This window comes from Halictus rubicundus, chromosome 2 (assembly GCF_050948215.1).
Source record: "Halictus rubicundus isolate RS-2024b chromosome 2, iyHalRubi1_principal, whole genome shotgun sequence".
In the NCBI taxonomy this organism is placed as follows: Eukaryota; Metazoa; Arthropoda; class Insecta; order Hymenoptera; family Halictidae; genus Halictus; species Halictus rubicundus.
Genome location: NC_135150.1, coordinates 10,204,206 through 10,225,302, shown reverse-complemented (window position 1 = coordinate 10,225,302; position 21,097 = coordinate 10,204,206). Strand labels below are relative to the sequence as shown.

At 35.1% G+C, this 21,097-nt stretch overlaps 4 protein-coding genes across 5 annotated transcripts; 2 read left to right on the top strand and 2 right to left on the bottom strand.

The window, feature by feature from the left end:
• Positions 1-126: 126 nt before the first annotated feature.
• Klp3a (kinesin-like protein 3A) lies at positions 127-4,979 on the top strand. 2 transcript variants are annotated; one of them, XM_076805118.1, is made up of 12 exons: positions 127-258; positions 683-908; positions 995-2,137; positions 2,228-2,618; positions 2,691-3,057; positions 3,117-3,411; positions 3,481-3,617; positions 3,687-3,866; positions 3,948-4,118; positions 4,468-4,647; positions 4,719-4,780; positions 4,843-4,979. In XM_076805118.1, the coding sequence occupies exons 2-12, from the start codon at positions 683-685 to the stop codon at positions 4,865-4,867; spliced, it is 3,177 nt and encodes a 1,058-aa protein (XP_076661233.1). In that variant the 5' UTR covers positions 127-258; the 3' UTR covers positions 4,868-4,979. The 2 variants fall into 2 exon arrangements, with proteins under 2 accessions (XP_076661233.1, XP_076661234.1); XM_076805119.1 differs by lacking the exon at positions 4,468-4,647.
• A 314-nt stretch (positions 4,980-5,293) lies between these two features.
• Rps23 (ribosomal protein S23) lies at positions 5,294-6,340 on the top strand. Its single transcript, XM_076805121.1, has 3 exons — positions 5,294-5,432; positions 5,787-5,946; positions 6,024-6,340. The coding sequence occupies exons 1-3, from the start codon at positions 5,429-5,431 to the stop codon at positions 6,289-6,291; spliced, it is 432 nt and encodes a 143-aa protein (XP_076661236.1). The 5' UTR covers positions 5,294-5,428; the 3' UTR covers positions 6,292-6,340.
• A 108-nt stretch (positions 6,341-6,448) lies between these two features.
• LOC143365187 (uncharacterized) lies at positions 6,449-7,889 on the bottom strand. Its single transcript, XM_076805120.1, has 6 exons — positions 7,511-7,889; positions 7,371-7,429; positions 7,164-7,304; positions 6,909-7,091; positions 6,663-6,845; positions 6,449-6,593 (listed from the first exon to the last, which is right to left on the bottom strand). The coding sequence occupies exons 1-6, from the start codon at positions 7,716-7,718 to the stop codon at positions 6,453-6,455; spliced, it is 915 nt and encodes a 304-aa protein (XP_076661235.1). The 5' UTR covers positions 7,719-7,889; the 3' UTR covers positions 6,449-6,452.
• A 634-nt stretch (positions 7,890-8,523) lies between these two features.
• Positions 8,524-20,902, bottom strand: Kto (mediator complex subunit kohtalo). Its single transcript, XM_076805117.1, has 12 exons — positions 20,148-20,902; positions 18,828-19,537; positions 17,979-18,759; positions 17,567-17,892; positions 16,963-17,494; positions 16,290-16,883; positions 14,498-16,212; positions 14,001-14,426; positions 12,647-13,121; positions 10,838-11,094; positions 10,597-10,758; positions 8,524-9,034 (listed from the first exon to the last, which is right to left on the bottom strand). Exons 1-12 carry the CDS (start codon positions 20,689-20,691, stop codon positions 8,828-8,830), a joined length of 6,729 nt encoding a protein of 2,242 aa, XP_076661232.1. The 5' UTR covers positions 20,692-20,902; the 3' UTR covers positions 8,524-8,827.
• Positions 20,903-21,097: the final 195 nt, after the last annotated feature.

Genomic DNA, 21,097 nt, shown 5'->3' with positions numbered 1-21,097 from the left:
CAGGTTCTGGTCCAGGGTAAAAATTAGACTACGGGGCAGCACTATACCTGGGACATTAAAATCCCGGGCGTGAGCACTCTCATTTCCTCTGTTGCTCTCCAATGTCACAGTATAAACAATTTTGAACGTGCCTGGAACGGCTGGAACCGTTACTATTTTGTAGTTGCTGCAGGCGCTATAAGTTTTATCTTTTATTTTACATAATTTTAATACTTGTTCTGTATTGTTATTGTTTTCTTTTATATAAACGAGCTAACAGTAAGTAATAATAATAATTTTATTAATTTCAGCCTTCTCGTCTTTGAAATGGAATCTGAATGGATCCCATGAAAAAATCATGAAATAGAAAACGAATCTCTGCGAAAGTTCACGAAATATAAAATAAAATAAATATTAAACATTATAAAATAAATGAGAAATCCAAATACTGTTACAGAACAACTTTCATTTGTACACTTTCTATTTGTTCTATTAAAGTCGAAACTTTAATTTTTAAGAATATTTCTTTATCCATTCTCATCACAACTTATAATACAAGAATATTTTTTAAAAAAGTTATAAAAAGAAATATTATAAATTCCAATATGTCAGAACTCTTTTAAGTCCTGATTATATATGTAGTTTATTTCTAATGTATACAAATGTATGCATTGTACTTAAAATGCTTTAATAATATGTACAGATGAGTGAAGACACAGTTCGTGTTGCTGTACGTATCCGTCCATTAATACAAAGTGAAGTAGACAAAGGGTGTCGGACATGTTTAGAAGTTGTTGCAGGAGAACAACAAATAATTGTAAATAAGACAGACAAAGCTTTCACATTTAATCATGTTTTCGCTTCTGATGTTAATCAAAAAGACTTTTATGAGACAGCTATCAAAGGGATGGTAGAAAACATTTTTAAAGGTAAGATTACATGAGAACTTCTAGGTTTATCTATTCATTTGAGTACATAATTATGTAAAATAATCATATGTTACATTATGTTGTAGGATATAATGTAACTATATTAGCTTATGGCCAAACAGGAAGTGGTAAAACTCATTCAATGGGTACAAATTATATAGAAACAGAAGAAACAGGTGTAATACCAAGAGCAGTGCACGATATATTTCAAATAATTGAATTAAAAGAGGATTGGAATTTTAACGTTTCAGTATCATTTATGGAACTTTACCAAGAACAATTGTATGATCTCTTGGCTGATAAACAGCGTCATCAATCGATCGTTGATATTAGAGATGATGGCAAAAATATCAAACTTTCTGGTATAGTCGAAAAAGAGGTCACTAATGCATCAGAAACGCTTCAATGCTTAACCCAGGGATCTCTAGGTCGTGTAACTGGTGCTACAGCTATGAATGCCCAAAGCAGCCGTAGCCATGCCATATTTACAATATGTATACACCAACAGAAGCAGGGCAATCCTAACACAGCAACAACAGCTAAGTTTCATTTAGTAGATTTAGCTGGATCTGAGCGAAGCAAAAAGACACAAGCGACTGGAGAAAGATTCAAAGAAGGTGTTAACATAAATAAGGGTTTGTTGGCATTAGGAAATGTTATATCTCAATTAGGAGAAGGAGGCTCTGCGTCTTATGTTGGATATCGGGACAGTAAACTCACAAGACTGCTACAGGATTCTCTTGGTGGTAATTCCATGACACTGATGATAGCGTGTGTGAGTCCAGCAGATTATAATTTGGAAGAAACTCTTAGTACATTGAGATATGCCGATAGGGCACGTAAAATAAAGAATAAACCTGTGGTCAATCAAGATCCAAAACTTTTAGAAATCAATAGACTAAACAAAATGGTACAAGAATTGAAGCTTGCTTTAGTAGATCAAGAAATTAAGATCTCCTGTCCATTGGAGCATCAAAAACTGAGTGAAAAGAATAAGTCCTTGCAAAAAAAGATTAGAGATCTAACTGATAAATTAAATGCTAATTTAATTGAAATTGTAATTATGCATGAGAGAGCAGAATTAGCTGAACAAAGTAGAGAAAAAATCCAGGCTGATATAATAAAGATATTAGAAGAATGCAGAGAAATTTTGAATTACTTTGATCAAAATCCCAGATCACCCACTGGACATCGTGCAAAAGTAGAAGCTTTATATTTAAAAATTCTTGGTAAGTAATGTGACTTTATTCATTAGTTCTTTTTTGTTGTTACTATATGAAAGAGTATCATTGATAAAAATTGTAATTTTTGATATATAGATATGGACATAGATCACAAGAAAAAATCAGAAGAGCTTATACATTGTGGAATGACATCTTCCGATTCTAATACATGTAAGGAAGACTGTGAGGAAGAAACGCCCACGGAGCAAATAAATTCTGCAAATCAGGATAGCATGGATAATATCGATGAAAAGCAAGAGGAGCACACTTTACTTCAAGCTGGAAGAAATGACCAAGTACAAGACATTAATAAAGAACTCGCCGTTAAAGAACGTCTCATGTGTGAACTCCTAAAAAATTCTTCGGAATTAATTGATTATTCGAACGAAATCCAAGAAATGGAGCAGGAAATTAAAACACTTCAAACGGAAAGAGAAGAACTTTTGCAAGCATTGCGAAATATTCAGACAAATAACCCAAGTTCAAAGTAAAACACCTGATTTTTTCACGACTACTGTGTTATCTAGTCACCTTATACATTTGTTTTTAATATTTGCAGATTGGCGGAATCCCGTCACAAAAAAGTCCAAGAGTTAGAAAAAAAAATATCAGCATTGAATCGAAAGATCACAGAGCAAGACAGAATAGTTAAAGTTAAAGAGAAACAGGATCAAGAAATAAAACAATTGTATGAAGAAATGAAAACGCTAAAGCACACTAAAGTAACACTAATTAAACAAATGAGAAACGAATCCGATAAATTTTCAAAATGGAAGGGGACTAAAGAAAAAGAACTGAATAGATTGAAGAATCAGAATAGAAAACAGGTCAATGAAGTAATACGTCTGAAAATGTGGCATACTAAACAAGAGAATGTATTCAAACGAAAAATGGTAGAAGCTTCTGCAGTTAACAAAAGATTAAAGGTAAGAATCTAAATAACAATTTCATTTAATATTTTAAATTAATTTATTTCTTCTTTCAGGATGCTCTCGATTTACAAAAGAAAGTAGCAGCCATGAGAAAAGCGAAAATGAATAATAATTCGGATAAAATTAAAAACTGGCTGCATCAAGAAATACAAATATTAATCAGCACTGTGGATGCAGAATTCTCGCTAGAAAAATTAATGCAAGATAGAGCATCGTTGGCAGCTACATTAAAAGAATTGTGTGGTGTCCCAAAAAATGAAGAGAAGATAACTGAGTTATCTGAATTTTTAGAGTTACGTAATACTCAAATTACTGATATTCAGCAAAAAATAGTTGAATCAGATCAAGGTAAGTATGTATTTCTACATTAAATGTCAATTTAAATTAAGTAAGCTCATTCAAAATAAATTTATATAGAAAGTAAAAAAAAAACAAGGTGGCAAATACTCTATACGATGGAGGAAGCAAAAACGGCGCTTAAAATACTATTTAAACAAATTGCAGAGGATAGACGACAACAGTGTGTAAAAGAGTTTGATTACAATGATCTTATGGTTTGTTCTTGATGTAGTACAGTTTTAATTTAATAGACTAAATTTATTATTAATCTTATACTATTGTAGGATAAATATGAAGTACTACAAGCACAAATGGAAGAGTATAAAACAAAAGAAAAAGAAATACATCTCACACAAATAAACAAAACTACAAATCAAATTGCGGAAGTAGATGAAGATAAGAACACGAAATTGAAACAAGAGTTAGAACATTATAAAGAAAACTGCCAACGCCTAGAACAAACGGTTAATATACTGCATCGATGTTGTTTATGATAATATATGGAATGTAGTTTTTATCAACTTTAATTCTTTCTTATACTACAGGCATTAATGGAACTGAAGGATAAAAACGAAATATCGAAATCAAAGAAAAAAAGAGAGACGAGGGTTCTCAAAATAATTGATGAAAATACGTTTCCTGAATTAGACAACAGTTATGTGGTCGATGTCGATGATGTCGCGAGAGATCCAGATTGGACACAGTCGCCACATTGGGTATTTAAATCAAGTTATCGAGTCACTAGATATAGCATTCCCTTTGTATATTTTCACTGTGTTAACAATTGCATCAAGTCTGCTGCATTAGTGGGATTATTTTCGATGATTAACTAATAACAACTAGGCTTTTTTCTAATCTGTCAATTACAAGATAACAAAATCACAATAAACAGTAAAAAACTATGAAATAAAACCAAGCTATCAACAGATTCTACTATCTAGTAATCGTTTTACTGATTTTGAATATAATTGAATTGCTGATTCCAAGCAGCGTGACTGTAGAAGGGAAATGCTGAAAATTTTTTCCTCGTGAGAGATATTATTTTAATACCTGACTTACGTTTAGAATATAACAAAGACTAACCCATCTGAACGAACTACCATGAAACGATCATCAGATGGAGAACTAAAATGTGGTTGTAAAACGAAGTGTACAACTCGTATTTGCTTATGTCGAAAAAATAATGTGGCGTGTAAGAACTGTGGCTGCAATCCGACAATTTGCCAAAACAGAAATCTAACGATTGTAAGTTTTCTTATTTATTAATTATTTTATATTTGCTCTCTATTACATAAGAGCGTTTCTTTTTTTTTTAGGTTTGTCAAACATTTGGTTGCGTAGAAACACAGAATGAAGTAGAACCAATAAAGAAACTAAGGTATATTTCAGAAATATTTTTATTATCGCTTTTTTGTTATACTAACGACTATTTGTTTTTAGACTGATGGAGCAGGAGCAAGAGTAATATGGAGATATAAATATAATTTATGTACAAAACAAAATTAGTGTTTTAAGTAACATTTAAATATCTTTGTAAAATGTATAACTAGTAAATATAAGTACATTGAAGATAAAAATATTGAAATATTGAACATTTTTTCAATTAGAAACCCCCATATATTATAATATTAATAATACAGGATACATAATGAAACAAATATGTTTAGACACAGATTATGTGAGATTTACTAATAGTTAAAATACATTTTAAAACAAAATTTACATAAATTTTAATGATATTCAATAAAATACGATATTAGTACAGTAATCTTAGAACTAATAAGTAATTATAACTAAAAAATGCTATATTTTATTAAATACATTTTGTGAAATATAAAATATTAAACATAAATGATTACCGGAGATTAATTTTAAAAAATGTGCAGATATGGTAACTTTTTACATCCTTAGCATGTTTCTTTTTAAAATGAAGCGGCAGTGGTAGATATACAGACAGTGTACATTAATTTCAGACTTCCGTTAATGGAGGTTAGGTCTCTTCCGGTCGTACAGAACACCGAGCAAGATGGGTATGTAATCAATCTTGAAATTATATTGTTTTTACAGTTATTAAATATAAATTATAAGACGTGTGAAGTTGATGGAATCCTTTTTAATGTACTTAACTATAATTTTGTTAAAAATTCTATAACAAACTTATAAATAGCGTATTTCGAATTGCATTAAAATAACGTGGTTGCTGGTGAATACTAGTTTATATAAAAAATACATTCTTTGTATCTTATTCATTGTTTTACAATAAACAGTGTTTTTAACATGCAATACAACATTTAAAAATACATAATATGCCGGGATTAAATATAAATTTAAGGAAATGATCGAATACGATTAAAACATAACCTAACTATTTAAAACCGTTGCAGGTAAACCTCGTGGTCTTCGTACAGCACGTAAACACGTCAATCACAGACGTGATCAACGTTGGAATGACAAAGACTACAAGAAAGCTCACTTAGGAACCAGATGGAAAGCTAACCCTTTCGGTGGTGCTTCCCATGCTAAGGGCATTGTCTTGGAAAAAGTGTATGTTTAAATACTCGAATTATTTATACATATAGTGATCTATGCAAGTACTGATAGCAACTAATTTTATGTTATAGCGGTGTAGAAGCTAAGCAGCCAAATTCTGCTATTCGTAAATGTGTGAGGGTGCAACTTATCAAGAATGGTAAAAAGATCACAGCTTTTGTACCCAGAGATGGTTGTTTGAACAACATTGAAGAGAACGATGAAGTTTTAGTAGCAGGATTTGGACGTAAAGGTCATGCTGTCGGTGACATTCCAGGAGTCCGATTTAAAGTTGTGAAAGTTGCTAATGTTTCTTTACTTGCTCTTTACAAAGAAAAGAAGGAACGACCCAGATCGTAAAACCTCTGTAATGTATTTCTAATTACATCTATAAAGACTTTTAAAGAAATATTTAGACTTTATTAATACCTTCACACAACATTTCAGGCAAAGTAAAATATCTTAGGCTAGTTAAATATAAATTATTTTATTTTATAAAAATAAAAATTCACATGGTAATATTATAAATGATTAACATGTATATTCATGATTGCTTCTGCGGAAATAAGAATATCTTCAATAACTTTGTTTAATGGTGTGGTAATTTTTTCAATTCCATCCGGTATAGTAGTATTACAAATTTCATCTTTTGCTCTTAAAAACTGGAAATTAAATTAATTTAATATAAAAACAATCCTATTGGATAATGCATGAATACTTGGCAAAGTTACCTGTGTTAAAGAAAAAAAATTTGAGTATACATCTTGGATGTCCGAATTCATGGAATAAAGAGTATTTATACTTTTTTCTTTTGCTACTGGCAAAGAGTCGAGTGAAAAAGCCTCCAACAATTTTATTATCTCTGAAGTAAACATTGCATCCCTATCATTCTCAGAGATCACTTCTTTTTCTTCCTGCAATTGTATCGGAATTTTCATTTTATCTTACTGTAATTAGTAAAAACAATATATTAATACCTTTAATGGTGATTCAATTTCTTCCATACTCTGCTCTTTATGATCTTCTGAATATGAACTTGAACTTTGATATTCATCCAAAACTTTTTGTATATCATCAAAATACTTCAGGGAGTTGGAATAATTTAATTTAGGATCAATAACTGACAGTATTTTATCTGAACTGACATGACTCTTCAAGACCTAATATGAATGTATATAATAATTATGTTCATAAATTTACATAAATTACATCTTATAGATTAATTTGTATACCTGCAATACATCATCAATAGATTCTACTTTAACGTCCTCATCATTGGATGATTCAACAATGTTTTGACAGTTGTGCATCAATTTCATAAAATCTAATAATAAGTTTAAAGTAGGAAGTTGTTCTTGTAGTATACAATTTCCCTACAGAAAAACATTTCTTTTTTAATGAGCAAAGGTACAAAAAGATATAACTGTATACACACTTACCAGCAAAACATCCTTGTCATTGCAAATCCCAATTTTAGAATAATATTGTACTAATTTATCTATAAAAAATATTGTTTTTAGTATCTACGTAACATATTATAAACATGCTTTATTTATTTGGTAATAGTATAATTAAAAACCTTCTAAGTCAGATCCTTTTAACTTTTGCAGCTCAACTGCTATTTTTTCATCTATTTCAGTCAGAAGCCAAGACAATAAGGAAATACGATTTCCCCCTTTAAGAATTGTTATTTCAATATTCTCAGCTGTTGCTGTTGTAATGTTAGGATATCTCATTTGCACTAAGGTAACATAAATGTTGGACAAAGTCTGTTTTTTCTGGTCCATCCTTGAAATTCGCACGATTTTCAACAGAGGTTACTTTTGATTTCAAATATTTTGTCCACCACCTCGCAGTTAAATCACAGAGCATATTACGTACAGCTTATCTTCTCTGATACGGTTATGACAGCTATGTATATAGTTACATTTTAAAATAGTAACATTAATTATGTGTTTACATGATACGTAGAAGTAGTGAAATTATACGTAGTAGTGCCTTGAAAATCCTGCTGTATCTACAGAAAGTAAATGTGAAATGATTCTTTATAACAGAGCCACCGACGATATATATATTTTTAAAGATTATGAAAATTACAGCGTTTCACGGCTTTCGGCCCATAAGTGTTATCAATTTGAAAATTCTTACATCTTTCGTTGTTACAAGTTCAATAATGATGAATTAAGACGATTTCGATGTTGAAGTTGATTAAAGTTTAGTATGTAAAAGTTGTTTTTACGCTATGTAAGAAATTCTGGGCATAAAAAATATAAAACCTACGGTCACCTATGGGTCACCAATGTAAAAAAATGAAATAAGTATAATAGTTTGTCTGAACCCAAACAAAGTTGTTTTAAATACAAAGCACTCGGTGACTATTGTAATTAGCCTATCTTGTTTATCATCTAACTCCTTAAAAAACTCGAGTCGTTTGATACAATTTTAAATTTTATTTTGGTCTTTAAAATTTTAATGTAATTCGGAACATTAATATTGGTCACTGTATTATTGTAAAAAAATAATTAAACTATAATTTTTAGTGTTCCAGATTGAAACATTCAAATAGAAAATTTAAGCTGTAGTCACTCAGTCTTGTAAAAGAGTCTTTGTTGTCAGTTTATTTTGTTTTCAGGTACAGGAATTATACAATTATTTCAACAAATCGACATGGATTATATTTTATGCTGGTTACATTATAATTTATTGGGAAAGTCAAATGCATAGGAAATCAAATTCCAATGTCTGAAATTGTTTCCACTTTATTGCCTTTGGCATGGCACGCTTTACACATTCATACCACAAATTAAGTTACATAACTCTTGCAATCCAGATGTACACACTTCATATAAATTGTTCTTGTACAATGTATTAATTAATTTATGTACATATTAAACTACTAATAAGGCGGCGGTTGATGTTGATAATGTTGCGGTGGTTGGCTTAAGTGTCGTTGCAAATGCGTCACTAATTGAGGAGTCGGCTGTTGCCCTCCGGCATTGCCTTGTTGTTGTTGTTGTTGCGCTTGTTGTTGTTGCGCTTGCTGTTGTTGTTGTTGCATTGCAAGCATCTGTTGTCTCATACGTTGTTGATTGATTACCTGCTGCTATAATTCAAACAATCGCAATTATTTGTAACTTTTTGTATTTTATGCCTTGATTACGGATACGTGTGAATATTTGTTTGTTTACTTTATTCTCAGTAATTTAATCGAAATCTATCCTAAAATTTCTAGAGAACAATGCAAAAAGGAAAGGCATCTAATAACTATTCCTTTCTATCTTTAAATATAGTAGAAGCAATGACGTAGTCTCAGAAACTGTCAATACTATGGGTCTAACGTAATAAAAAAATGTTGATACACTTTGCGCAAACAATGTAAGATATGAGGTAAAATATCTTATAAGTGCAGTACATTCAAAATTGTTTTATGTGTACTGAACTATTTTGGCCACACAATTCAGGACTACAGCGAATTCGCTATAAGTCCCTTGCACGGTTCTGGCGAGGGACATTTAAGATAAAATCTGTGGTTCTCGCCGAACGTTGCATTTGAAATACACAGTGCACGCTGGAAACCCAAGAGTCAGTATCAGTCCCTAAGTCATAAATCTATGACTACTGACGGATAGTGACAAGAAGGCTCAGAGAATGTCTTTCTCCGATACAATGTTGCACGTACATAGAAATGGATAGCGAAGCTCGAGAGCGGGGTATACCCCGCAGTGGTGTGGGTAGTTCTAATGACTCCCAACCGCGAAGCTGGCAGTGACCTGCGACGGGAATTCACTGTACCCTGTAAGGGCCAAGAAGCTCGAGAGCCGTTACCGCCGAGGAGTATAACATAACATGGTCAGATATATCGGTGTGAGACCAGAAGACTATACAGGGTTGCCCACATAACTCTTAACAGCTCAATATCTCGAAAACTATGCCATCGATTTTAAAGTTCTTGGTCTTAAATTGCATAGATTTGAAGGGCCTTTCTAATTACATAAACCTGAAGTGGTGTCTCCCTTTCCCTTTAAAGGGGGCCAGGGTACCTTTATAATTTTAAATAGAACCCCCTATAAAACGTTACACATTTAGATTCTACAGGAAAAAACAAGTAAATTTTGACTGAACCATTTTTTTGACGAGAACCACAGATTTCATCTAAATGTCCCTCGCCAGAACCGTGCAAGGGACTTATAGCGAAATCACTGTATACCCTGCGGTGGTGTGGATAGCTCCAGGAACCGGTGAACGCGAGGCTTGTAGGGACTTACAGTAAAAATGCACTGTATTGCTTTTATGAAAAATAAATTTTGTCGAAAGAAAGCTTTCCTGCAAAAAATAAGCAATATTTCGTTGTTACATACGTTATTAATATTTAAATTACATTATTTTAGTTCTCAAAAATAATGAATAATTATTTTGGTTTCAAGTGAATGGGCCTCTGAAAGGAATTACTTTTCTATTGTATTATGCTTTAACTTTGGTTTATATCATATTATAGATTAAGTGTTGTACCATACATTTCTAAAAAATAAGAACAGTGCTTCTTTTTGTAAAACATCGATGTAAATGGAATGTAACTTTAACTATGTCAAGGGCACAAGTTAAAATGTAAAATAAAGACATAACACCATTACTTTTATCTTTGAAGATATATGTGCAATATCTTACTTGTTGGAATTGTTGATTTTGCTGCAGTCCAACATTCGTAGTGCCTACCCCAGTCACCCCAACCGCGCCAGGTTTTCCACTAGTTTGTCTATATGGTGGAGCTGGTTGATTTTGAACTCCACCTCCCATTGGACCCATTGTGTTCATTGTAACATTTGGAGCCTGTTTCAAACAAGAACATTTTCGATATTTACTCAGTTGTTACTCACTACAGATTATGTTCATGTTGTTCAAGACGTGCCTGAAGGTAAGGCGGCCTAGCAGCTCCAGGTTGCATACGTTGTTGCTGCATATATTCTTGCCCACGTTGCGGTCCCATCATTTGTTGTTGGTTAGAGAACATCATATTCTGCTGTTGATTCATCAAACCTTGTTGTTGCTGTTGCAGTAGTTGCTGCTGCTGTTGCGCCTGTTGAGGTGCTTGTTGTTGTTGCTGCTGTGGCTGTTGTTGCGGAATCATTTGTTGACCTCCGTATCCTGCGTAGTTTTGATTCATTCCTATGGGAAAAATGTAATAGATAGAATAAGTTAATATACCAAGTATATCAAACCGCTAATTAGTTAAGAAGCGAACCTGTTATAAACCACAAATTAGAAAAAGCAAAATCTTTCTTTATCCTCTTCTAATTTTCGCAAGAAGTAGTTTAAAAAAGTGTACATTCTAGAAGTGTTAAACATTTTTCGATATATATTACGTTTAGACGAGGAAACCCAGATAACCTTGACCTTGACATATCGTCAAGGTCACCCTTCTGAGTAACCCACAAAAGGTTTTTAGTCGTCGCTCGGTTTTTATAAAAAAATTATGAACAAAAGAAGTTTACTGCCGAAACTAAAACTTATGTTCAGGGTAGGGTGCTTCAACAGCTTTGATACATATTGGTATATGGTGTCAAGGACACTGTATTGTGCAACTAACAAAAGGTTTTAGATGTCGCTCATTGTTCATTAGAAAGTTATCAACAAAAGAAATTTAGTATCGAATTTCGAGACCCCTTTGTTGTTAGTTTCGCTTACGCGTGGGATTCCACTTTCAGCAAAGGGAGAAAACTCTGTAATTAAAAGAATACAACTGTCCCGTGCACAGTTGCATATATACACAGTCACACATATGTGACTGCAAGAATTGTCTGTTGTAACTTATAGCAGTTATAATTCAATTAGAAGCATGTAAGAATGTTGGTCTGGATTACGTTTGGTAATTCGGCCGGCAACGTACGTGTGAAACAACGACAAACGTACGAAAACTAAATGTGGACAAATATTAGGAAAGTATCATTTCACGCGTACGTAGTTGGTCGTCTTACGGCAGCTGGATTACTAAACTTCTAATCCCTCTTTACTGTTGTTTTTCTTCAAATACTCCATTCTTCCTTTACTATTTCTAGTTATCCCACTTTCCTTTTTCCTTCCCTTGTACACTCCTTCACTAATATTCTTCCCTCTGCTTATTCGTAGTTTGTCCCTCATTGTTTCCCCCAGTACAAAGTAATCTGGTGTTGTCCTATCTAGCTTTCGACACCACTTTATCTATTTTATCTGCGTTCTTTTTATTTCTTCTTTTTCAAATTTTTCTACCCTGTGCAATAACATACCAGCAGCAGCAGTCGAAGAGGAGCATTCTAGTTATAACTACTATAAGTTATAACAAGTTACTCAAGAGGATGATCTTGACAATATATGCCAAGATCATACATACAACATATCTCAAAGTCAAGATCATCAAAACTACTTCCCTTAAATGTAGTATTTACTCATTTTTCAAAAGGAGATTTAGCTTTTCCAAAAAAGAATTCCTGAAAATAGCCTTTATATTCAACTGTCAATATGGTTTATCTCTTTAAGATGATAGGCAGTGTTAACTAAAGGTGTGCGAGAACCCTAAAATGTCGAATCTTCGCGTTCTTGAATGTAGTGAAATTCCCAAGAATAATCTCGAAAATTCTTGAGAATCCCGGTAATTTTGAGAACCCGACTCGTCTCGACCTGTCCTGACCATCAGGTACCCGACATTTTCGGGTTCTCGCACACCTCTATATTAATGAATTACCTTGTTGCATTCCAGAGTAAATCCCTTGTTGCTGTGGTTGCTGTTGTTGCGGTTGCTGTGAAGCGAACATTCCTTGTTGCGGATTCATATTAGGAGCTCCATGTTGAGCTCTTAATTGTTGCCTAATGAATTGCTGTCTTTGCATCCCCTGGAAAGCTCCAGGTCCACCAACGGGTGTAGCATTTGGTTGCTGTTGGGAACTCATCAATTGGTTGGACGGCAATCGTAAGCGCAGCATATGAGAAAGCGCTTGTTTCGATTGATTGTTCATGCCCGGTCTGTCGTATCTCTGTCCGACTGGGGTTGGCGGTAACTGTTGTCCATATCCGTATTGCTGGGCTGGTGCATGAGTTTGCTGATTCGCGTACCACTGCTGCTGATGCTGTGCTGGCTGACCAGTAAACATGCCAGGTTGTTGGGTGACAGGTACTTGTTGATTTCCAAAGGCCATTTGTTGTAATTGGTTTGGTGCTTGCTGTATAATATATGGAAAGTTATTAGAGAAAACAAAGAGTTGAAACTAGGGACTTAAAACCGGTGTTACACAGATAATGCTGTAGCGAAACCGATACAGTACCGAAATCGTTAGAGTACCGAAATGTACGAATATCGAAACAGATATACTACATAAACCGAAATAAATAACGATATTTTTCAGTTTTCCTTTTGTCTGCAAATCGTAGCGTAGCTATGTAGCTAGAAGCCTAGTATTGACAAGTATCACAACATTGCATGTATAAGATATGTCAGTTGCTGTAAATTGTAATGTCGTATTCTTTTCCACTCGCAAACATAGTATCGTATACACTACCATGAACATGCTGGTAATTACTGTGATTTCAGTATCATAGTAATTGTGGTAGTGCATACCAATTTTGGTATTTGCTAACATAATATAATAAAATAATACTGGTTGTAAACCTGTGCTTAGAAACATTTTGGAAATTATAATAAAATAGAGAAACCGAAAAAAATTACCCATAAATACCGGTAAACATACGGATATTTTTATATAACGGCATGTTATCCTACTAGTAGAAGTCCCGGATTGAAACATGTTCTAAAATTGAAAATTGAAAGGGAACAATAACATAAAGTAAGTAAATTTAGTGGAGCTATAAACAAAATCTCTGTTGGCGTAGTAGTATAATTGTATTCTTGAACCTAACATTACCTTTAAAGCTTTCAATACTTTCAAAACTATTCAAAAGACAAAAAAATTTAAAAGGAAAATGTACTGAGCAGGATTTAACAAAATGTTAGTTTCTTATCATTATGATACTCTGATGACCATTGACCTGTAATTTGTCTGTCTAGTTTTACTAAACATTAAAATATTAAAATGTAAATAAACCTGAATTTGTTGTGATACAGGGGCAGTCGGCGTGGCTGGTCCCTTATTCTTTCTGTGTCTTCTGGTCTTCATAGCTTTTCCTTTACCGTTGGTGACAGCGCTACCGATACCGCTACCACCAACGCCGCTTGTTACTCTTCCAGGAGAATCAATGCTCACGGGAGTATCGGCCTTGCCGGGTTCAGATTCCTTCTTATCTGGTTCTAGATCTTCCGGAGGCAATGGTGGTGGGTCCAAGTAGTGGCTAGGTGGCCTGATTTGGCTGTGAGTGTGGTATCGTAAAAGTTTGTGAGCATTCTGGTACGTTAAAGGTTTACGTTCTAATTTTACTGCTCTAAACCAAGCCCAAGATATTGGTGCTGGATTTTTGTGACCTTCTAGTACTTCCCATGCTGACACTCTTTGCGAATCGCACACTTGGAGACCCTAGTAGATAGTAAATTGAAATAAGCTCAAATCACAAATATTTAAATTGTTTTAAATTTATTTGAGCATACCTGTTTTTTATCAATGCTATCAAAGCCAGCTATCTTGTTGCCTTTCGTGTCCGTTAAAGAACCGACAGGTTCACAGTTAATAACTTCCATCGTCAGTTTTGGCAGAGGTAATAATTGTCTGACATATCGAATGCTTTGAGAATTTCTATCACCTAATTCTTTTTTCAATTTTTTCATTAGATTTTGATAATGTTTCTTATTTTCGTCTTTCTCGGATTGTGAATCGGAAACAAGTGTAGAATGTATCAGAGTTGCCAACATGTCTATGACAGTTGTAAATAATTCAGAATTGTTACTTAAGTCTATAACACCATAGCTAACTAATTGGACTAACAGAATGGCCCAGTCTGTGGTAACGGTGGTGTTCCTTTGAATGCTATCGAAAACGCCACCAACGAGACTAAACCTTAACTGAAGCGCATCCTGCAACACTTCTCTCGTCTTCGGATCTTCGGTAGCGAAGTTCTTCTCTTCTTTACCGATATTCAGAAATTGCGATAATTGCGAGTGCAATGACATCAACAAACCTTCTCTTTGATCATCTTGACCTTTCAAACAAGTGAGAACTAGCGAAAGAAACGGCTGGTGATTGAAAAGAGACGGCGACTTGGATCTACCTCTTTCACGGCCGGCTGCTGTTTTTGACCAATTACCGGATTCTAATACTTGGCCGGCTACTTTAAGAACTCTGCCTTGTACAGCACTCGGCAGTTTCGAAACCAGCGGAGCAACTAGCCATATAGATCCAGATCGTTTGTCAGGTTTATTGGACACAGTGTTTAATTGAAATACGTCAATTGCAGCTTTAGCAACTGTATCCAACCACTGCGAAAGATCATTGGATCCTGGAGGAAACTGTTTGTACATAAGCTGTAAATCGAGCCAGGACATTCTTAGACTCCACTGTTCCAAATTCTCTAAAATATTGGTGATGTGGGTTTTCTGGTCGATAAATGCATCGGTAGAAGTTTCTGGGTAGCAAATCATGTGGAGTAGACTTTGAGCTTGACGAGGAGTTAACATATTGTCTAATAACATGTCTGGATGACAAAGTTCTTCGGGATTCTGCAAACATCTTTCCAAAACCCATTCCTGGCTACAAATTTGTCTTAGCACATGTTGCGCAAAATCTGACAATCCTTTAACGTTTTCTGTGGTTATACCAGCGCTACTGCTAGACGATGACATAGCTAAATCGAGTCCCAAGTCATCACCACCGCCTAAAATATCGCTGGTGCCGAGGATATGACTAATAGATAATTCGTTTGGTCCACCTGTACTAACACCAACACCAACTCCAACGCTAGCTGGTCCACCGGCTTTGCTCGAATGATTCATCGGTACGTCTGGTTTCTTTGGTGGTTGTTTGCCAGCAGTTGCGTCGGCGACTACGAGTATAGCTTTGAGTACTGCTAAAACTGGACCGACCCTAATGTTGTTATGAGCAGCTGCTAACAAGTGTCTGTCACAACTTAATTTTATACTGTAACCCCTAGAGTTTCCATTGGGCAATGGATGAGGACTTGTGCTCACTGAGTAGAGAGCTGGCTGAGGGCACTCGACTGTTTTAAAAAGTCGCAAAAGCAAGTGACATGTTAAACGTGCTCCAGCTTCAGCTTCCATGTCCGCATCCCCACGACCTTCGTTGCAAGCTTTAACTAAAGACGGCAGTGCTATATGAACGACAAAATCCTCTAACGAAAAACAGTGTCTTGCTATAAAAATAAAATTCGATGTTAAAACGGAAAGTGTGTATAATTTTTACTATAAAGAATGATCGCAAAATATTTACCAATTAAAATCGACGTGAATACAGCAAGCGAATTATGTATGCTCAAGTCTTGTACGTCAACTTGATTTAGAACGTCGATATAGAAGGCAGAACTGTTTGATGAGCAACAGAGCGCCATGAGGACTCCAAGCCACTCGGCGTTGAGCGCATTACAGCAAGCAGTCAATTCAGCGCAAGTTATTGCGATATCATTCAATTTATCATTGTCCGTTTCGCTACAAACTGCAACGATCGCGTTGCAAACGAAACTGTAACGATTGGCTGGCGTCTCATTCAATTGTCTAGCCCATTGCTGTTCGATCTTTCCACCACGTTTCGGGCTAGTGAAAACATCTACCATGAATTGAGAATTGTACACATGACTCGATGTAGTTGGTTGCAACGTGCTATAAAGAGCCGTTCGAATCTTCGGATAGGCATTACTAAAAGCTTCTACCCCGTGAGGTTTAGTCTTCAGTAATGAACAAGATGAATATAAATCGTAGAGATGCGCCAATACGCATCTTTCGGCGGAGCTACAATCACTAGGATTGGACACATGCTTTACAATTTTACACAGCAAATCGAATACAGCAGTTGTTTGTTCCGGAGATACTGAAATGATCAAACAATTATAACATTGCTTGAACAAGTCGAATTCGACAATGTAATAATTTCAAAGCTATATACTTACATAATAAACAACAGTGATATCTCCTTAACACACCTACAACATAGAGACTCAAACTTGTGGTATAACTTCTAACGAGTTGACTATTTTTTGCAGTTAATTGTGTCTCAACTTCTGGGAGTTCTTTTAGAATTTGAATACAAACATCTATCAAACCATATATATTTAGTGCTAACTCCATTAGATCGAAGAGAAAGGCTACATGCTCTTGCACCGGTAAATAAGATGATCCAGCCAGCGCAAATGAGTTTAACATTTCAATCACTTGAGTCGCACACTGCCAGGTCACCACATGTTGATCAAAATAACTTAAGTTCTGAAACTTCAGCGTGATCGCCTCGAAATTGAACTCGCTGCGGGAATGTTTTTTCACTTTTCCGCCCTCTGCGACGTCGATGCTGAATTTTTTTCCAAATAGTTTGCACACTTCTTTTGTCATCTTTTTGACAACATGCCTAGCGTCATCTCTAACTCGTCCCACTCCATAAAGTAGCACATGTCGTTGATTGCAATCGTGTTGGCTGCATGTTTCATCCTTCAAACACATCCTTACCATTATCATCGAAGTAATATACGATTTCTAAAGAAAAAAAAATTAAATTACTACCTGTGGTAATGGAAAATGCGTTGTATACAACAAATGTCTACTATGACTGGATGGTATCTTGGAATCCAGTCCTTCCTGTGTACTATGTCCAGCTAATGCATCTTCTTTAGGACTATCAGGAGCATCCATACTATTCTGTTGGTCCTCTTTAATGTGTTGTAATATCTTATCCAGGTCATCGTCAATCTTACTATCATCATAATCCATTGTTCTCCCATGGTCTGGTACTTCTAACTTTGCTGGCTTTAAATCTATCCCTGGAAACAAACTATCTTCGTCGATTGGTTCTCGATTACTGGGAGTTCCAGGCTTGCTTGCTGCGGGACCTAATTAAAAGCGTTTATTAAGTCAAGAATTCCATAAAATTAATATTTCCAAACAAATCAAGTAGCAAAATGTTTGTTATATATACCTTGTATAAGATCTCCTCTAGAAATGAGAGTGCACATATATGCATCATGTGAAAATACATCGTGCCTAATTAATTCTGAAAATAAGTGAACCAAATTCGTGAACTGTACTTTTGATTGAGCTGATGTATTATCTAATACCGGGGCGTCCATGTCCAAAAACTTCATAAGCAATGGTTGAAAGATTGGAAGCACGGGTGGATTTCCGTTACTACAAACGCTGTCTTTGTCATCGTTATCATTTGTTTCACCAGTTACTTCACTCTGTCGTTTCTCGAGCAATTTTGCCACTGCCATTGCTCTATGCTCTCCCCATCGTTCAGCGCTAACAGCCCATTCGCACAAAATTTCAACTACAGCAGAATCTTGCTGCGGATTGTACTCTGTTTTCGAGTCGCGTTCATTGGCGTTATCCTTTAGTGGTGACATGAATATCTTAGCATAAAGTGTATCTAACGAGTTTGTAGAATCCATTCTATCGAAACTGTGCCTATCCAGAGCATCCAAAGCAGCCAACACTTTAGTAGTCGTTATTCCTGCACTGCTCTGCTGCCATTTATCGCATGACCATTTACCTTCTGCAGCCTGAGATCTAGCTCGAATGTTTTCTTGGGCAATCTTTAACTGCTTTAAAGTTGGATTGGTCGAACTCGCTGGTGGGCATGGCAAAGCTGTGGGAGGGCAAGACAAATAGTCCAAAGGGGAACCATTTAATACAGAAGGAGCTTTTCCTTCTCCGACGCTATTCCATACCAATGCTGTTGGGCACTCTAATGTGATTACCTAATGTATTATGTAATTAGAATACATATTCTTCATAATAATGATTTTTCTTTTAGTGTTAGTATTACCTGTATAATTGTTGACAAACTGTATATTACATCTCTGTGATGAGGACACATCAAGTAGTCATTAAAAGCAGCACTTAATGGATTTGGTATTTGATTAGCAATGGCAGTATCTTTTCCACTATTAACGTCATTTTTGTTTATGGACGGACTTTGAGGATTGCCATTGGTCTCCACATTGCTACACATATGTGCCAATTTACGACAACACAAATATGCTAAACGTCTGGCTAGTAATTCAGACTGTACAAATTCTTCCAAATATTGCAGTGCCAACGGTAACAAGAGCTTTAAAATACCATCCTCTGAAGGAGACGATTTAATTTTGTCTAATAATTCTAAAATCCACTGTAGCAATTCCTGCCTATCTAATAAACCTTCTTCAAACATATACTTTGCTAATTGCACGCAATAATGCCATTGTTTCAGTGCCAACTTATGTTCCTCATTCATGGCATTCCCAGGTGCTGTTTGATTATTAGAATTTGGTGTAGTTGGTGGATTATTAGGAACTCCATTGTTATTACTCGTACTATTGTTGACAGTGTTATTACTGTTATTACTGTTACTACTTCCAGAACTGCTACCATTACAAGAATTGTTTGTGATACCATTGTTACTAATACTATTTGTTCCATGAATATTTATGTAATAATACTCTTGTAGCTTGGAAAGTTGATCCTTTAAAAACTTAATGAGAGTTCCTGTCCATTCTATGTAAAAAAACAAAGGAAGTAATCAAAGTTAACTTGCATTGATGTAATACTCTATGATGTTTACTCTAACAGGATTATTGATGTTTCAAATGTAGACTAGGATCTGTTTTACTTGACCAACAGTGAATTCCTCGACAATGGTTACATCAACACTATTTCCCCAATATATGCTTTCATCAACATTCTGTTCTCGCCAACACATTTATATTGACTAACAATACTTGCTATATTTTCTATGCTGCTTTAACTGTTTTGTTTCCAGCAATTCCGAACAAGCACGTGAACTGAATGTACATAATTATCTATAAGTCGACGAGAACAGAATGTCAATGAAAATATATATAATCTCCGTGCTTCACAACAAGTCTCTTGGGACTTTGGCATTACACTTTCACGTCACACACAGCTAGAACCAAAAATGCATGTGAAATGACGGCTTACAGCCACATTTCTGCCAGAGGACTTCTTATGAGGCATGCGTACATTGGGTATATTGAATACCTTAGTTGTTTGGGTATTGAGTTTTAGTTTATTGAGTACATTGTTTTCTTCAATGTAAACATTGTCGAAGAAGTAGAAGGGACCTACAAATAATGTGCTTGTTTACCTGTTGTTGGATCAGGCAATTGTCTTTTCTTTATTTTGGCCTCAGAAACAGCTACTGTATAGGCAGAACTAAGTTTAATAAACCAGGCTGCCCTTAGCATTGGTACTTGATATTCACATAACATCATGAATATCTCTTCTTTCTTATTGAAGTTTGGGGCTCTTTTCGCAAGAGCTATTAGAGGTTTGCAACCAGAGAGATCCTTAAACCATGCTTCAATGCCATTCTTTGTTCTCGCTGTTACTGGCCAAAAATTATCCTTAGGATTAATCTGTTGCCTCTTTCTACCTGTGTCTGGCATCGTGGAAAGTTCTTCCTTCTTTGCAAGAATCCCATTGAAGTATGCTCCCACTTTGGCGGCAGTAACATTACAATTTCTTGCAGTCCCAAATTCATCAGACAGTTGAAGCAATGTAGAGAATCCATGTTTAACGTTTATAGAAGTGAGTTCGTCTTCTTTCTGCTTAGGTTCTTGAGGATATACATCAGGCGGTCCCAGTCTAGGCCGTTTTAGTGGCCGTTTCTCATACAATATTCCCATCATGGTATAAGGAAATTATCAAAATTGACAACCGGCTATCGACATAGCTTAGATGATATAATTAAATAAGTTGGTCGCAACGTTACGAATTTACTTTCGTTGCCGTGTATAAGATGTAACCTTCGATAATGACATATTTACAATTGCTCAACTCCGTAAACCGTAACGCGACACTGTCACTACGCTTACGGCACAAAGCATTCTTACAAAGGCAAAACTTTGGCGTTTTTTGAGAACCAATTTCTAATACGCATGCGTCCATAAGTAGGCTCGTCATGAATATAGCTCCAGAACTTTATACAATAAAGTTTATAAACACCACGATGTAAATCTCAGTAAGCGGCAGGAACGGTAAAATAATTGACGAAAAAATGGCAGAAAATAAATTAAATACATTACATATATAGGG

Excerpts from the sequence above, each read along its gene's own strand:
- Kto (XM_076805117.1), bottom strand. The coding sequence starts at position 20,691 with ATGATGGGAATATTGTATGAGAAACGGCCACTAAAACGGCCTAGACTG. Across the intron at positions 17,495-17,566 it reads CGCATTTTCCATTACCACAG|GATGAAACATGCAGCCAACA; the intron begins GTAGTAATTTAA and ends ATGTGTTTGAAG. Across the intron at positions 16,213-16,289 it reads ATTCACGTCGATTTTAATTG|CAAGACACTGTTTTTCGTTA; the intron begins GTAAATATTTTG and ends TTATTTTTATAG.
- LOC143365187 (XM_076805120.1), bottom strand. The coding sequence starts at position 7,718 with ATGGACCAGAAAAAACAGACTTTGTCCAACATTTATGTTACCTTAGTG. Across the intron at positions 7,092-7,163 it reads CTATTGATGATGTATTGCAG|GTCTTGAAGAGTCATGTCAG; the intron begins GTATACAAATTA and ends CATTCATATTAG. Across the intron at positions 6,846-6,908 it reads AAATTGAATCACCATTAAAG|GAAGAAAAAGAAGTGATCTC; the intron begins GTATTAATATAT and ends ATACAATTGCAG.
- Klp3a (XM_076805118.1), top strand. The coding sequence starts at position 683 with ATGAGTGAAGACACAGTTCGTGTTGCTGTACGTATCCGTCCATTAATA. Across the intron at positions 3,618-3,686 it reads TTGATTACAATGATCTTATG|GATAAATATGAAGTACTACA; the intron begins GTTTGTTCTTGA and ends ATACTATTGTAG. Across the intron at positions 4,781-4,842 it reads GAACCAATAAAGAAACTAAG|ACTGATGGAGCAGGAGCAAG; the intron begins GTATATTTCAGA and ends ATTTGTTTTTAG.
- Rps23 (XM_076805121.1), top strand. Across the intron at positions 5,947-6,023 it reads GGCATTGTCTTGGAAAAAGT|CGGTGTAGAAGCTAAGCAGC; the intron begins GTATGTTTAAAT and ends TTTATGTTATAG.